The 17,517-nt window shown below is 40.0% G+C and overlaps 1 protein-coding gene across 5 annotated transcripts in view; it reads left to right on the top strand.

Moving 5' to 3' along the window:
* The window catches only part of LOC125461125 (triple functional domain protein-like), a 636,773-nt gene that overhangs the window by 225,090 nt on the left and 394,166 nt on the right, over window positions 1-17,517 (top strand). For all 5 annotated transcript variants that reach the window (XR_007249410.2, XM_048549570.2, XM_048549543.2 and 2 more), the window contains 2 exons: window positions 2,133-2,302; window positions 9,457-9,631. Coding sequence is in view for 4 of the 5 variants with exons in the window: in XM_048549570.2 (XP_048405527.1) it covers window positions 2,133-2,302; window positions 9,457-9,631 (345 nt within the window). In the remaining variant the exon portion in view is untranslated. The remainder of the gene's footprint in view (window positions 1-2,132; window positions 2,303-9,456; window positions 9,632-17,517) is intronic.

Below are 17,517 nucleotides of genomic sequence, written 5' to 3'. Positions count from 1 at the left end.
ACTTGCTGACCTACTGATTAAAATAGTCCTGAAGCCAGTACAGTCTGAATGCTGAGATGTAGCTTGCGTGGCAGGAGATTGGTACTGCAGATTCAGGAGGTGGTCACACATACTTGCCTTGGAGGGCATCCTACTCGGGGTGCTGGAGCCCCGGCAGGTGCTTAAGATTTCAGGGAAGAAACTAATTTTAAAAACATTAAATGAAGATAAAATCTGTCTCAATTTTCCTGAAGCTGGTTCTGAAATTCAGTACGTTTTAGATATATCATAATGTGTCTCTATCCCACTTGAAAGATCTGCTTGGATGACGAGTCAGGGTCTTAATGAACAATGGCCCGTCTTCTGCGTCATGAATTAGGTGGGTTTTGGCAATCAGCTGACAAGAAATTACAAATGTATTTAAGAAATGTGCTTCCCCTGTTCCTCACCTTGAGTTGTATTTTACCAGAAACTTGGCAGAATGGTGAATTTTGGTATGCGTTACACCATTGTGTGATACTGCAAGTTGATAGCATCCTAGCCCACATTTTAAATGGCAGTTTTTCAGAGTAGTCCTATTTTCAGATTTCCAACATTCCAACATATTTTGCTTTTGAGTTGAAAGCATAATCTACTGTACGCATCTCTGTGAAGCTTGAACTGCAGTAAGTTCCTGCCACACAGGATTAGGATTTTTTCATGTGGACCAGTGACCACATACTAGATTTTTTTAAAAGAACAGGCTTGTTCTATTGTATCTTCTGCTTTCCAGCAGCCAAGCACAATGGGCACTGGCTTTCCACTTAAAACTTATTGCCATGTAACCTGCTAATAAATGCCTTACAGCACCTATAATTGCAATGTTGCTACTACTTAATCAATATGCTCACCAAATGAATTTCAAGCTCATGGTAATGGTTTAGATTGAGATGTAACAAAAGGAGCAGCAACTTAGAAAAAAACATAATTAACATTGTTTCTCTCTGAACAATCAGCAGAGTTAATATTTTGAGCCCAAAGACTCTTTGGGAGTTTAAAGTTTGGGCAAAGATCTGCAGCTGAGTTGAGGGTGAGGTTGTCGATTTGCTCACCGAGCTGGTTTGTTTTCACTCAGATGTTTCATCACCATGCTAGGTGACAAGATCAGTGGAGCCCCCATTGAGGCGATGTTATTCATTGTCTGAGTATGCCAAAATTAAGGACATTGCTAGTTGATGTTCATATATTCTGATGGCTAGTTTCCTTCCTGTTTGTCCAATATAATGTTTGTGGCAGATATTGCATGGTTGGCATCTGCAGATATAAACACTATAAACGGATATCCTCGCAAATTCATCTGCAGATGCTTACTAAACATACAACAACAGGAAGACACAGTACTCCCTTACACACTGGCCACGCTGTCCTACATCAAGAACATATTGGAACTGACAACAAGACTTCTAAGGCCCCTAGGAATCATGGTGGCCCGAAAGCCCAGCGCCATACTACGACAACACTTTAAAAGGATTAAAGACTCTATTCTCACAACATGTAGAACCAACGTGGTTTACAAAATACCACGCAACAACTGCCACAAACATTACATCAGACAGACAGGAAGGAAACTAGCCATCAGAATACGTGACCATAAACTCGCAGCAAAATGAACTCTCCTTAATATCTGTACACTCAGACAAAGAAGGCCATCAGTTTAACTGGGACAAGGTAACCATAGTAGCCCAAGCCAAACATAGACACGCACAGGAATTCCTAGAGGCATGGTTCTCCACCTGTAATGCAATCAACAAACACAGAATTGGATCCCAAAAACAAACCCATACAGATCAAGACCGGAAATGACACGACCTAGCATTATGGACCGGACAGTATAAATTCCTAGTGAAGTAGAATAACATCGCTTCATTTGAGGCTCCACTGATGATGTCACCTAGCATGGTGACAAAACATGCCAGTTCAGTGAGCAAGTCAACACCCTAACTCTTTGGGAATCAAATCATTACCCCATTTGTCCCCGTATGCCGCCAGATCTGCTGAGCTTCTCCAGCATTTTCTGCTCTTATTTCAACTTTCTATTCAAATCTGTTCTCAATCATCCCCCCATTATTTTCCACATTGTTAATATTCTAGTTGTGGTGTTTTCTGTTTTGTAGCTCTGGACATGGCTGGAGGATTTACAGAAGGAACTTTTGGATGATGTGTATGCTGAATCTGTGGAGGCAGTGCAGGATTTGATCAAACGCTTTGGACAGCAGCAACAGACCACTCTTCAAGTTACAGTGAATGTCATCAAAGAAGGGGAGGACTTAATCCAACAGTTGAGGTTGACAATCAGATTGTAACAACTTTGAGTTATCACTGTCTCATTTAGATTGAATTCTTGGAACCTGATGTCAATTTGGAAAGCACGTTCCCCTCTCCTTGCCTTAGTGGCAGGATCCCTTTATCCAAGTCTTGTACATAAATAGTAAAATCTTAAAGCCACAGCACTAATATCTGTGGCACACCACTTCTATGTCTTGCTAACCAAAAAATGACACATTTAAACCTAATGTTTCCTATTAGCTAGCCAATGTTCTTTGTATGCTAATATGTTGTCCTCTACATCATGAGCTTTTAATTTCTGTAGTAAACTTTGTGGCACCTCATCAAAATGCTTTCTTGAAATTTATGTACAGTACATCTGCTGGTTTCCTTTTATTCAAAGCACTCTACATCCTCAAAGATCTCTAGTAAATTGCTTAAACATGATTTCCCTTCCAAAGAACCGTGCTGATTCTGCCCGATTACCTTGAATTTTTTGAAGTTCCTGGCTAGGTTCTTAAACATCTCTATAAAAACATAGTACTTAGGAACAGAAGTCGGCCTTTTAGCCCATCAATTTTACTCTGCCATTTAATGAGATGGTGACTGTTCTGATAATCTTAACTCCACTTTCCTGTCTTTTCCCCATAATCCTTGATTCCATTACTGATTAAAAATCTTCAAACCTTAATCTTGAACATGCTTACTTAAGCCAGCATAAACCACTCGCTGCGGGGAAGAGGTCCACAGTGTCACGACTCTCTGTGAAAAGAAATTCCTTCTCATTGCTGTCTTAAATGGGTGACCCCTTACTCAAAGATTATGCTGTTTGGTCCTAGACTCTCATGAAAAGGGAAACAGACTCTCTGTGTGTACTCTGTCAAGCCATCTAAGAATTCTGTATGTTTCAATAAAGTTGCCTGTCGTTCTCCTGAACTCCAGTGAATACAGGCCTAACCAATTCAATATCTCCTCGTAAAATCCCTGCATTCCTGGGATCAACCGAGTGAATCAGTTTCGACTGTCTTCAATGCCAGTATCTCTTTAATTAGATAAGGGGACCAGAATTATTTACTATTTTCTAGGTTTGACAAATGTTCAGCCAACCGGTCTGCCCCCTGTCCACTCCAACATAACTCGGTTGCTCCCCAGGCACGGACCACTCTGTTCAAAGTCGTATTCACTCACATGAGAGTATAATGACATGAGTATGGTTGACATGGACATGGACATCTAAATGGTGATATCTTGAAAAGTGTCCTTATTACAAAGGAGGAGGCGCTGGGTGTATTAAAACACACATAGGTGGACAAATCCCTGCAACCTGATCAGGTGTATCCAAGAAGCTGGGGGAAGTGATTGTTGGACCCCTTGCTGAGATACTTGTATCATGATAGCCATGGGTGAGGTGGCAGAAGACTGGAGGATGGCTAATGTGGAGCCATTATTTTAAAAAAAAAAAGTGCAAGGTAAAGCTGGAGATCTATAGACCCTGATGTCAGCAAGTTGTTGGAGGGAATTCTGAGTGACAGGGTTTACATGTATCTGGAAAGGCAAGGAATGATTAGGGATAGTCAGCATGGCTTTGTGTGAGGGAAATCTTATCTCACTATCTTGATTGAATTTTTTGAAGAGGATATGGAAGGTTTGAGTTATAAAGAGAGTGTGGATAGACTGGGACCTTTTTCTGTTGTAGTATAGAATGTTGAGAGGGTTGGAATTCACAAAATGAGAGGTGTAGATAGCCTTAATGGTAGTTGTGTTTTCCTGAGGATGAAGGATTTCAAGACTAGGCGCACATTTTTAAGATGAGAGGAGAGAGATTTTAAAAAAGAAATGAGCGGCAAATTTTTGACACAGAGGGTGGTTCACGTGTAGAATGAACTTCGTCGCGAGGTGGTGGATGGGAGTACAGTTATAACATTAAAAAGACATTTGAATAGGTCCATGATTAAGAGTGGTTTGGAGGGATGTGGGCCAGGAGCAGGCAGGTGGGACTAGTTTACTTTGGGATTATGGACAGATTAGACTGAAGGATCTGTCTCAGTGCTGTATACTCTCCATAAGTGACAAGGGAAAAGCTGGTGACATTGTCCATATGGACTTCAGTAAAGCATTTGACAGGGTTCTGCATGATTGGCTTGTTAGCAAGGATAGATCATATGGAATCCAGGGAGAGCTAGCCATTTGGATACAAAATTGGCTCTAAGGTAAGTGTGCATGGTGAAGGGTTGTTTTTCAGACTGGAGGCCTGTGATCAGTGGTGTGCTGTAAGGATTGATGATGGGTCCAGTGCTTTTTGTCATTTATATAAATGATTTGGATGTGAATATACAAGGAATGGTTCATGAGTTTGCAGATGACGCCAAAATTGGAGGTGTATTGGACAGTCTCAGACTACAACGGGTCCTTGATCAGATGGGTCAAGAAATGCTAGATGGAGTTTAATGTAGATAAATGTGAGGTGGTGTATTTTGGTCAGGTAAATCAGGGCAGAACATACACAGTTAATGGTAGGGCCTTGGGAACATACACAGTTAATGGTAGGGCCTTGGGAAGTATTGCCAAACAAAAGAATCTTGGGGTGCAGGTTCATAAATCCCTGAAAGTGGAGTCACAATAGACAGGCTCGTGAGGAAGGCCTTAGTTATGTTTGCCGTTATTGGTCATGTCTTGAGTGTGGGAGTTGGGATGTTGTGTTGCAGCTGTATGGGACATTGGTTAGGCCACTTCCGGATTGCTGTGCTCACTTGGAATCTCCCTGCAGCAAAGAGTTTGTTAGGGTGAAGAAGGGATTTTCTAGGATGTTGCCAGGGTTGCAGAACTTGAGCTGTAGGGAAAAGGCTCAATAGGCTGGGGCTGTTTTCCTTGCAGCTTGTTGAGCGGTGACCTTCTAGACGTTTATACAATCATGAAGTACATGGATAAGCTGAATAGCCAAGATCTTTTGCCCAGTGTAGGGAAGTCCAAAATTAGAGGGAATAAGTTTAAGTTGAGAGGGGAAAGAATTAAAAGGGACGTAAGGGGCACCTTGTTCACACAGAGGGTGATGGGCGTATGGAATGAACTGCCAGAGGAAGTGGAGTCTAGTACAATTGCAACATTTAAAAGACATCTGGACGAATAGGAAGGATTTAGAGGATAATCGGCCAAATGCTGGCAAATGGGACTAGACTATTTTAGGATATCTGGTAGTCAAGGAAGTGTTGGACCTAAATGTCTGCCCTTGCTGTACAACTCTATGACACATGGCTGAAAGAAAGGCAGGAATGACAGCTGAGCACTCCTAATAGATGTTTCTGAAGACTGATGTAAGGAAAAAACAGAATAGGTCACAATATTCATTAAAGAAACAGTGATAATCTTGAGGAGGTGTGATATGGTAGAAAAATAATCAAATTAAGGTATACAAGTTGGGCTAAAGACAAAAACGGGGCAGTCACACTTTTTTCGTGTGGTGTAGACCCCAAACATTCAGAGTTAACCAGAAGAGCAAATGTATAGACAAAACTCTGAAAATTGCAAAAAAAGCAACGGGGTAATAGGGCAGTAATGATGGAGGAATTCAAATACCCTAAAATTATTGGCAATGGGTAAACATGGAGGGAGCACTTTCTTAAAGTATATTTAGTTAAGTGAGCACTAGAAGGTAAGAAGAAACCAGGCAGTTCCGGTCATGGTTTTAGAGAACGAAACTGGATGCATCGAAGAGACATCAGTTGGGGAGCACATTGGGGAGTATGTGATAATAAATCAATTTTTTTATTCTTTTGTGGGCTGTGAGCGTCAGTGGAAAGCTCATTAACTCTATGCAGTCCATCTCTGTACTGCTGTTCGGAAGAGACTTACAGCATTCGATTTCAATTATAGTGAAGGAATGGCTTTCAAGTCTGGATGGTTTGTGACTTAGAGAAAAACTTGCAGGTTGTCATTCCTGTACATCACTTGCCCTTGTCCTTCGAGATTGTCGAGGCCATGAATTTGGAAAAAGCTATTGAAGAAGCTGTGCTGAATTGCTGCAGTGCATTTTGTAGATGGTGCACACTGCAAGTGGTGGAGAGAGTGAATGTTGAGGGTGGTTTGAATTCCAATCAAGTGAGTTTCTTATCCTTTATGGTGCTGCATTTCTTGTATTGTTGGAATTGTACTCATCCAGGCAAATGGAGAATATTCTATCACCCTCTGATACATGATTTATGCATGAATGAGAGGCAGGCTTGGGGACGCAAGTGACTTAACTTGCTGCAGAGTTCCCAGTTGTGAACTGCTCTTGTGGTCATAGTTAAACCAAATAAATATATGATTAATGGCATCTAACAGTTTGTTGTAAATGTCAAGGGCAGATAGTTAGATTTGTTCTTGATGGAGAAAGTCATTGTCTGGCACATAAGGACAAAGGTCAGGAGTAAAGTACTCAACTGGATAAAAGCTGATTATATTAAGTGGGGTTTTTGCGAAAGTGAGCTGTGAGCAGCAACTTGAAGGCAAATCTGTGTTAAATCAGTAAGAGACATTCAAAGGAGATGGTGAGGATTCAAAGCAAATATGTTTCCTCAAAGGATAAGGATGGGACTTGCCTTCTAAATGTCAAGGAGTTCAGAGGAGACAATGAGCCTGGCGGTCCAGGCTGTAGAAAATCCAGAGAAATCCAGCAGGTGTAGGGATGAAATTAAAAGTGGGCATGAGGAAAGCCAAAAGAAAGCATGAAAATACAAAGAGTCATATAGCAGGGATCAGCCAGTTGATGCCAGTTTAACCCAAACTAAACTAGCTGGCACTAGACCCATATCCCTCCTTAATCATGTACATAACTAAATATCTTTTAAATGTTATGACTGTACCCGCATCCATCACTTTGTCTGGAAGTTCATTCCACAGATAAACCACTCTGTTTTAAAAACAAATTGCCCCTCATGCCATTTTTATATCTTTCTCCTTGTACCTTAAAAATACGCCCCGTAGTCTTGAAATCCCCCACCTAGGGAAAAGACACTTGCCATTCACCTTATCTAGATCCCTCATGATTTTGTAGACCTCAATAAGACCACTCTTTAACTCCTACGCTCCAGTGGAAAGTGTCCAGCCTATCTGGTCTCTCCTTATAATTCAAATCTTCCATTCCTGGCAACATCCAAGTAAATCTTTTCTGAATTGTCTCCAGTTTAATAATATATTATCATAACATTCTTAATAATATTGTCAATTAAAATCAAGAAAAATCCGAAGTTGTTTTTTGTCAGTACAATACGATAACTGAACAACTCATAGAGCCTGTTAAGAACATAGAGTAACTTTTGTGTGGGGCTCAGAATCACAGAATTGTTACGATACAGGAGGAGGTCATTTGGTCCATCGTAGATGAATATCGTAACTGGGGTCGATCTTCTGCTTTTTCCCCCCATACCTGTCCACATTATTTCTATGCAAACAGTCATGAATGCCTCAAAAAAACCTGTCACCACCATATTTCCAGGCAGTGCATTCCATATTCACAATTGCCCATTGTGTGAAAATGTTTTTTCCTTACATCACCCTTGCTTCTTTTGCGTATCACTTTAAACCTATGCCTGCTTGTTTTTGTTTCGTAACAGACAGGAGCAGCTTTGCCCGATCTGCTGTGTCCAGCTGCTCATGATTCAGAAAAACTTTATCAACTCCCCTCTTAACCTTCTCCCCAAGGAGAACAGTAATAACTCCTTTAATTTGCTCTCATAACTGAAGTTTCTCGTTCTTGAAACCTGGAGAATGTTGGTATGGTTCTTGAGAAATATTGTGTTTCTATGTAAATGGCTATTTTTCCATGCTAACCCCTTATCCTTCGATGTCATAGCCTAGAATAGTACAGCAAGCCTAAGGGCTGAATGCCTTGCTTTGTCTTGAATATACTGAATACCATCCCTCTGGGACAGAGAATTCCTTCGTCATTCTTCTTGATCTCTCACCTAATTAGCTAGCCCCTTGCTCTGAGACTGTGTCCTTGGATCTCGACCTCTAATCCCCCCCCCCCCCCCCAAAATTGATGGAAATACTTTTTCTGCATCTTTTATATTTAGCCCTTTAAGAAATTTTTAAAGTTAATTTGAGATCACTTCTTATTTTTCTAAATGCTAGAGAATACAGGGCAAATCTCCTCAATCTCTTCACCTTGGACCATGCTGCTATCCGAGGAATTAATTGTGTGAATCTCTGTTGCACTGCCTCTAAGGCAAGTACATCCTTTCTTTAGCAAGGAGGACCAAAACTGAAAACTGTACTTGGGTACAATCTTAAAGAGCTTCCATACAAATGAAGCAAGATGCCTTTGCTGTAGTACTCAAATCCTCTTGTGACAAAGGCCATTAAATGTTTTACCTTCCTAATTGTTTGCTGTACTGCATTTTGGTTTTAGTGACTTATGAACAAGGACATTTCTTAATCTTTCACCATTTAAGAAATACTCTGTGCCTCCCATTTAAGCACATTTATGTTTCATATTTTTCTTTAATCCAAATGTTTTCTGGATGAAAATTATTCACTTACTTTAGTTAAATGATTGGAGTACGAGAGTTTCTATGACAGATGCTTATGTTCCGAGCACCATGCTTTATGATAATGTTGGAAATGCCACTTGCATATTGCCAAGTAAGTTATCAGTGTACTCCTCATGGTTTATCAAGGGATGATCTTGATGGGCGAGGCTGTCGCTACCAGTGTTTAAGTCGGTCTCTGAACTCAAATTTGTGAGAGAATTATTTCTCTCTGTTACCTAACATGTTGGGCTGAGAATGATATTTATGTTAGTGTGTATTATTGTGTATTTTTACACGCAGATGCTGATCTTTCTCTGGCTACTATGTTGTAACCACTTATTTCTAGTGCATTATACAGCAAGAAAAGTCACCATTTCCAAATGGTAAAGTCTTCTGGCTATGGATCTGGCAGGAGGTGTTAACTCCTCATGAGCAAACATTATTTTCTTTACAAGTTGCAGTGCATTCCCTATATGAAATATGAGTGTTCTCTTATGATAATGCGGTTGGATGCCAAATGGAAAATTCAACAAGTTAAATTGACATTGAAGTAATGACTTCAAAGGATTTAAAGATTTTTGGTTGCAAAATTTACCAGGAGTTCAGCTGTTGTAATACTGTCTGTTGGTCTATTGCAAGTACCTTACTGTCATCTTTTTGTCAGGGATTCTGCCATTTCAAGCAACAAGACTCCACACAACAGCTCCATTAATCATATAGAAAGTGTTCTTCAACAGCTGGATGAAGCTCAGGCTCAGATGGAGGATCTTTTTCAGGAGCGCAAGATCAAACTGGACCTCTTCCTTCAACTCCGAGTATTTGAACGGGATGCAATAGATGTAGGTGTCCGTTAGAGATTTAATTCTTGAGTTAATTACTTCCATGGTGTTATTTCTTTGTTTTTCCCTTTCTTTGCTTTCATGTACTGACTGTTTACATGTCATCTCCTACAGTACAGGGCAAGAACAGGACATTGACATGCCCATGTGTGAAATTGAGAGTACGTTGTTGTGAGATTTGGCTATCATGGGCAGGTTGCACAATTGTCATTATTTATCACATCAGTAGATTAGAATAGAATAGAATATCCTTTATTGTCATATGTACTCACCTATAGATGTATAGGAGCACAGTGCAACATTTAAAATGTCCCCACATGGCGCCATCTTAGTACACATTACCTAGCTTTGGATCTTAGATATAAAATAGAGAAATAAAGGGGGAGAGAAAAGGAAAGACATTACATTAATTAGTTGCAGTATAAGTTAGAAAACTGGGAAATAAAGTTTAAAAATATAAGCATTCCAGCCTTTCTGTAAGGGCCTACAGTAGATCAGCACAAGAGGCTCCTACAAGTGGTTTGACTGGCCGAGCAAGATGCTGACTAGCTCATAGCAGTTCCCAGTCCAAAAACCATCCGGTTCCACTTGAGCCTCCAAATTGCTGGTTGTCGCCACTGTGCTAGAGCCTCCGGCTCCAGCCCATTCCTGTATCACTTGAGCCTCCAGACTGCTGACTGACCTTGCTTCACTCGGGGTGTCACTTCCAGCTCGCTCCGCTCCATGCGTCCAGCCCGCTCTATGTCAGGGGAAAACACCAAAAAAGGGAACAGCGCAGAAAAAAGTTTGGAGGGTGGGGAGAAGAAAACAGGAAATAAACAGAGCGCAGAGGAGCTCTGGTCGGAGTGTCCTATTGCCACCATCTTGTCCGGAAGAGAGCAAGCTTTTTAAATGAATAATGATCAATAAGATTACAGTCACCGTATGACATACTGGGAGGTTGTCACACCAGGTTGGGATGGTTGTCAGAGGCCGGGAGTCATAGGGAAAACAAAGGAGATTAAAAAAAGAAGGGAAGGAAGAAGAACAAGCGGAGCAATTGAGCTCTAGCTGGAGCACCCTACTCCGTTGCCATCTTCTCCGAATTGTGATGATGTCAACTGGTGTGATGATGCCATTGTAGTTGTACAATTAAATGTTGACTGCCTTCACATTGGATTTACTTCTATGAATTTTTTTTCCCAATTTGTGATCATAGGAAAATATTTTGAATACTTTGTTTTAAACAAAACAATGCTTAAAATGAATTGAGATCAAAGCAGATATTTTATTTGTCTATCACTTCCTGCAGTCAGACTCAAACCCATGCAGAATGCATGTAAGCATTGGCTTCTCTTGCTGAATATAGTTTCTCATTTATTTTTATTCTCGACTTAGCTATCATTTGTCAAAATTTCTCCTGGGTCAATTGTCCCAAGTTTCTCTAGTTGCGAGTAATTCAGAGCCTGCATTAATGTGCATTCCCTTAAATGCCAATTATCAACAACAATTTATCTATTTCCTCAATGTTACTATTCCTCTTCTGAGCCCTCTCTACCCCCATGTTTTTCTCAATAAATGCGCCCAAGAATCAGTTGTATTTTTAATAAGTAAAGAGCAATCACTAACCCACTTTGCAGATCTTCAGATTTAATGCTAGTGGCTGTTCTATAAAAGCTTGATAATTGGGCAAACAACTATATTCCTGCACCTCAAAAGAAACTCATGATATGCCTTTACGCTAGGGCAGGCAGCTCCAGGCAAATTCTAGTTTTAAAATTTTTATCTGCTTTCTTGCCAGAAGTGAATTTTTGTGCAGCTTTATTTTACATGTACCCAGCACTGGCAATATTAAATGGTTTAAAAACATCAAGTAAGGAATTCAACATCTTTTGACATTGAAAAAGATTGCTGCAAATTTATTGGTGCAACCTTTGATTGATGGACTGATCAATCATTGTGATTTTACTAACTAGTTGTCATGTTATAAACAGTAATCGTACAATGCCGGCTGTTGGTCAGAAGCCTTTAATTTTTCATGAACTTGTTAAAGTTTTTCCCTGGCTTGGGTGCATTAAGAGAGGTTGCGCTGATATAGCATACTGTTCTTAAAAGCTGAACTTTAATAACGACTGTTTTAAAGATTCTAACATGCTGTTGCTAGGCAACTGAATGATCACATTCCAGTTAGTACTTTCCTTCATGAGAATAACGTGTCAGCATGGATTTTTATCTCATAATTGGGTTCATATTTCCACTAAGATTGTTCATGGTTAATGTGCTGTTAAATTACATGATACTGTGTTTCATTAGCTGCCCTCCAGACATTCTATAATTTTGTTTCACACATTTCCAACAGTCTGATTTGCAATTACTGATTTAAATATAGTCATGTGCAATTAATAATCACCAGTTAAAGGCAGGACATTTTAACAGAAGAACTAGAAAGAATATAAAGGGAATTAGTTTGGTTTTTCTTTAGAGAGAAAGTTGATATATTTTGATGTCATGCTTAGGCATCTTGGCAGTGGATTTTTGCTTTCTGCAGTAGCTCAATAGATGATTTATTCTGAAGAAAAGGTGGCCAATGTGTATTTTATCCATTTTTTTTCTTTGTCTTTGCACCCCCTCCACCCAACCACTGTAACTGCTTAATGACTGTAGCTCTGTCTTATAAACTGCCAGGAGGCAAGACCTAGTGGTACAATCACTAGACTATTAATCCAGAAACATGGCTCATGTTCTGAGAATGCAGGTTAAAATCCTGCCATGGCAGATAGAATTTGAATTCAATAAAAATTTGGTATTAAGAGTCGAACAATGAGCATGCATCTGTTGTCGTTTTGTCATTAAAACTCATCTAACTCACTAATATTCATTAGTGGGGGGAAAACTGCCATCCTTACTGGTCTGGCCTACATGTGACAGGTGGACAGGGTTGCTAAAAAGGTGTTTTGCATGCTTGCTTTCGTTGCTCGGACCTTTTGAGTACAGGAGCTGGGATGTCATGTTGAGGTTGTACTGATCAATAAGGCCTCTTTTGAAGGACTGCATACAGTTCTGGTCACCCTGTTATCAGAAGGATATTATTAAACTGGAGAGGGTTCAGAAAAGATTTACCAGAACATTGCAGGAAATAGAGGATTTGAGAAATAAAAATAGACTGGAAAGACCGGGAGTTTTTCTTTTTAACTGGACCATAGGAAGTTGAGGAGTGACTTGGGGTTTAGATAAGGTGAATGACAAGAGTTCTTTCCCCATGGATGGGGAAATTCAAAATGACGAGATGTATTTTTAAGGTGAGAGGAGAAGGTTTTAAAAAGGACGTGAGGGCCACAGAGTGTTTCTTGTGTGGCGTGAACTGCCAGAGAAAGTGGTGGATGCAGGTTCAGTTATAACATGTAAAAGACTTTTGGATAAGTTCATGAATAGGAAAAATTTGGAGGAATGTGAGCGAAATGCAAGCAGGTGGGACCAGTTTAGTTTGGGAACATGGTCAGCATGGACAGGTTGGACCGAATGGTCTGTTTCCATGCTGAATGACTTTATGATGTGTTTCACAGCAATTTGCAAAATTAGCAAATAAAGTAAAATTTTTGGTTAGTAAATTTGCAGATGACACAAAAATTGGAGGTGTAGTGGACAGAAAGAAGGTTACCTCAGAGTATGGCGGGATCTTGGTCAGATGGGCCAGTGACAGTGGAGTTTAATTTAGATTAATGTAAGGCGCTGCATTTTGGAAAGACAAATCAGGGCAGGACTTAACGTTTTTAATGGTAAGGTCCTGGGGGATGTTGCTGAACAAAGTGAGTTTGGAGTGAAGGTTCATAGCTCCCTGAAAGTGGAGTTGCAGGTAGACAGGCTAGTGAAGAAGGCATTTAGTGTGCTTGCCTTTATTGATCAGTGCATTAATGATAGGAGCTGGGAGGTCATGTTTTGGCTGTACAGGACACTGGTTGGTCACTATTGGAGTCCTGTGTGCAATTACAGTCTGCTTGCTATAGGAAGGATGTTGTGAAAGTTGAAAGGGTTCAGAAATGCCAAAAAGAATGTTGCCAAGATTGGAGTGTTTGAGCTACAGGGAGGGGCTGAGTAACGTGGGGCTGTTTTTCCTGGACCGTCTGTTGCTGAGGGCCGACCTTGTAGAGGTTTATAAAATTGAGTGGCATGGATAGGATAAATAGTTGAGGCCTTTTGCCCATGGATGGGTGAGTCCCATAAACTTGGGTTTAAGGTGAGAGGGAAAAGTTTTAAAAGGGACGAACGAGTAGTGTTTTCATGCGGAGGGTGGTGCACGGACGGAATGAGCTACCAGAGGAAGTTGTGGGGGCAGGTACAAATAGAACATTTAAAAGGCATCTGGATGGGTTTGAATAGGAAGGTTTAGAGGGGATATGGGCCAAATGATTACAAATGGGAGTGGATTTATCTAGGATATCTGGTTGTCTTGGATAAGTTAGACCGAAGGATCTGTTTCCATGCTGTACATTTCTATGATTCTGACTCATTTCGAAAGTGTTCAAAATTAAGTCATGTTGCTCGTAAGCAAATCTGACCTCAACTGCAACCAGTGTTGTAACCATTAACTGTAGCCGTAACTGTAACTGCTACCCTGACCAAAAAAAAACTACTGGCTCACTCCCTGAAATATCAAGTTGTCTTTTCTCGGTTGAACATTGCAATTGGCATCAATACCTTGAATCAATTAACCTTCTTTTTCCCAATGTTTGTTAGAAAATACATGTTTGATTGTTGAATGAAGCCAAAATAAAGCTATTTTTGTCTTGTCCAGTCAAATACTTCACTGCTATACATTGTGTGAATAATGGTTATAGTGTGCAGGGCACCCAGATGGTCAGAAACTTTACCATCATGAGTGGTAATACTTGCAACAGTAGAGCAAACAATTCGAAAAGAAGATGAATTAGTGTAACAATTTAATGCATATATATTATTGTGCTTGTTCAAAATTAATGTTCATAACTAGAATCAATTCATTTTGTAATTTAGTTGGTGAGTAATTTGAGTTGTACTGCTGTAATTTCAAACACAGCTTGCACGAGTTATATAAAATGAATCATTAGTTTTATTTTCTGGTTCTGGTTCAGGTTACAACTGTGCCTGAGTTCTAAATGTCATATTTTTGCAGAAAGTTGGCCAGTTCCATTTTCCCTGCAGCCCACAGGTAATATTGGACTGTGTTTCTATATAATCAGGTGATTGTGAAGTTCATCCAGAAAGATGAGTGAATCAGTATTTACATGTGAATATGTCATTGTCTTTATAATGTTTGAAAATGTTGGAATATTGAAAGTAATTAATAAAATGACTTTGGATTTTTTTTATATTTAGGGAATTTTTTTTTCTGCAGTAACCTGGAGTGGGGATCACTTGTCCTTTCAATGATTTTGCTTTTGCCGTATAATGGTGTAGCTCATCGAATAAGTTCAGTTAGAAATCCTGGATTGGGTAAAAGACATGTCTTACTTTACCACAGGTTTGCTGCTTAGGTAATGGACCAGTTGCATCTTGTGCTGCAGAGCTTAGGCCGAGTGCATGTCCGTGCTGATCGGAGTTGGGATTTTAAAAGAATGTACATTGTTGTGTATTGATGTTTGAGTTTATGACTGTTAAGTATAAGTTATTTTGTGAAATTACATAGCTCATAAAGGTGGTGTTTTTTATAAGTTAGACAACACTGCTTAGAAACTTTGGAAATAATGATTAGTTTGAAAATTCAACTTTTTTTTAAAATAGCCATTAATTCCAATAAGTGAATGTTAGTTTAATATCAAGTGAAACTGTTTCGGCTGAAATCTCATGAACTATTTATTTTGGCCTAATTAGTTTGAGACTGAGTATGTAAATAAATGCTGCTCTAATGGTGTTCTTTCTTGACTAAATATGCAAAATTACATTCGCAGTTAGCAGTCATACAGATTCTACTTTGTGTACAATATTGTTATAGTTCAATATTGTACACAAAGTAGAATCTGTATGACTGCTAACTATTCAAAGAAGGAAGGGGGCAGAAAGAAGGAGACTACAGGACTCCAAACAACATTCAGATGACATTCACCAGTTTTAAATTCTTCCCACTCCGGCCTCATTCCATGTCCAACCCTCCATTTCATCCCTGCTTCCTTGACCTGATACAACCTGTCCACCTTCTCTCCCATCTATCCGCCGCACCCATCCCACTGACTAATCCCCACCACTCCCTACCTGCACTCACCTATCGCCATCCCACCTACCTACCCCAGCCCCAACCCTCCTGTCTTTATTTATTTCCCAACTCCCTTCCCCCTACCCATTTCTGAAGAAGGGTCCTAACTCAAAATGCCAACTCCAGCATCTGCAGTTCTTGCTATCTCTGAAACACAGGCCCGTTAGATTAATATCTGGCATAGGGAAAATATTACAAGCTGTTGGTAAAAATTTTGTAATGTGGAACTTGGTTAAGTTTAAGGTTAGCAAGAAGAGCAACACAGTTTTGCCAAAGGGGAAGGGAACCAGTGGTTGTATTCTACTTGGATTTCCAGAAAGCATTGGATTAGACACCACATTTGGGTGTTGTGAAAAATAGAAGCTGGAGGCTTTGGAGATAACATATTAGTTTTGGAACAAGATTGGCTGGCTAACAGGTATTTTTCAGGCTGGTAGGATGCCATGTAAAGTATTACACAGGGGTTAAAGCTAGGGCCTCAGCTCTTAACAATTTTATATAAATGATTTAGATGAAGATACTGTAGATATGGTTGCAATATTTGCCGATAACACCATAATGGGTAGGAAAGTGAGTTTTGAAAAGGGCATAAGGAGCCTACAAAGTGACTGGGAAAAGATATGGCATATGGAGTATAATGTGGAAAGTGTGAAATTTTCTCTTTGGGCGGAAACATCTAAATAATGAGGGTTTCTGGTCGCTGAGATGTAGAGAGATCTAGATCCCAGTGCATGAATCGCAGATGGTTATTGTGCAGGGACAGTAATTAGGCAAGTTAATTGAATGTCATGCTTTATTCTGAGGGAAAGTGAATGTAAGAATAGGGGATTATGCTTCAGTTATATAGGACATTCGTGGGACTGCACCTGGAGTATTGTGTAAAGTATTGGTCACCTTACTTATTAAGGAGATTAATGCATTGGAAAAAGTTCGGAAAGGTTTACCAGACTAATATCTGGAATAGGTAGATTATTCTGAGGAAGGGCAAGAGAGGCTAGGCCCATATCCTCTGGAGTTTAGTAGAGTCAGAGGTCCCTTAATTAAAACATTTACTTGAGAATTAACTGGATACAAAATTGACTTGAAGGTAGGTGGTAGAAGTTTGCTTTTAGGACTGCAAGCCCGTGACCAGCAATGTGCCACAAAAATTGGTGCTAGGTCCACTGCTTTTCGTGATTTATGTAAATCACTTGGATGTGAACATAGGAGGTATGGTCAGTAAGTTTGCAGATGACACCAAAATAGGTGGTGTCGTAGACAGTGAAAAAGATTATCTCAGAGTGCAATGGGAAATAGATCAAGTGGGCCAATAGGCCGAGGAATGGCCAATGGAGTTTAATTTAGATAAATGTGAATTGTTGCATTTTAGTAAGGCAAACCAGGGTAGGAATTATACTCGTAATGTAGGGCCGTGGGGGATGTTACCGAACAGAGACACCTTGGGGTGCAGGTGGGTAGTTCCATGAAAGTGGAGTTGCAGTTAGACAGCGTGGTAAAGGTGGTGTCTGGCATGTTTGCCCTCTTAGGTCAGAACAATAAATATAGGAGTTGGGATGTCATTGATGTGGGTGTACAGTGCATTGGTGAGGCCTCTTTAAGAATACTGCATACAGGTTTTGTCCTCTTTCTACAAGAAAGATGATGTTAAACTTCAGAGGGTGCAAAAAAAATTTAAAGATGT

Source organism: Stegostoma tigrinum, chromosome 2 (assembly GCF_030684315.1).
Source record: "Stegostoma tigrinum isolate sSteTig4 chromosome 2, sSteTig4.hap1, whole genome shotgun sequence".
Classification (NCBI taxonomy): Eukaryota; Metazoa; Chordata; class Chondrichthyes; order Orectolobiformes; family Stegostomatidae; genus Stegostoma; species Stegostoma tigrinum.
This window is presented reverse-complemented; position numbering and strand designations above follow the sequence as displayed.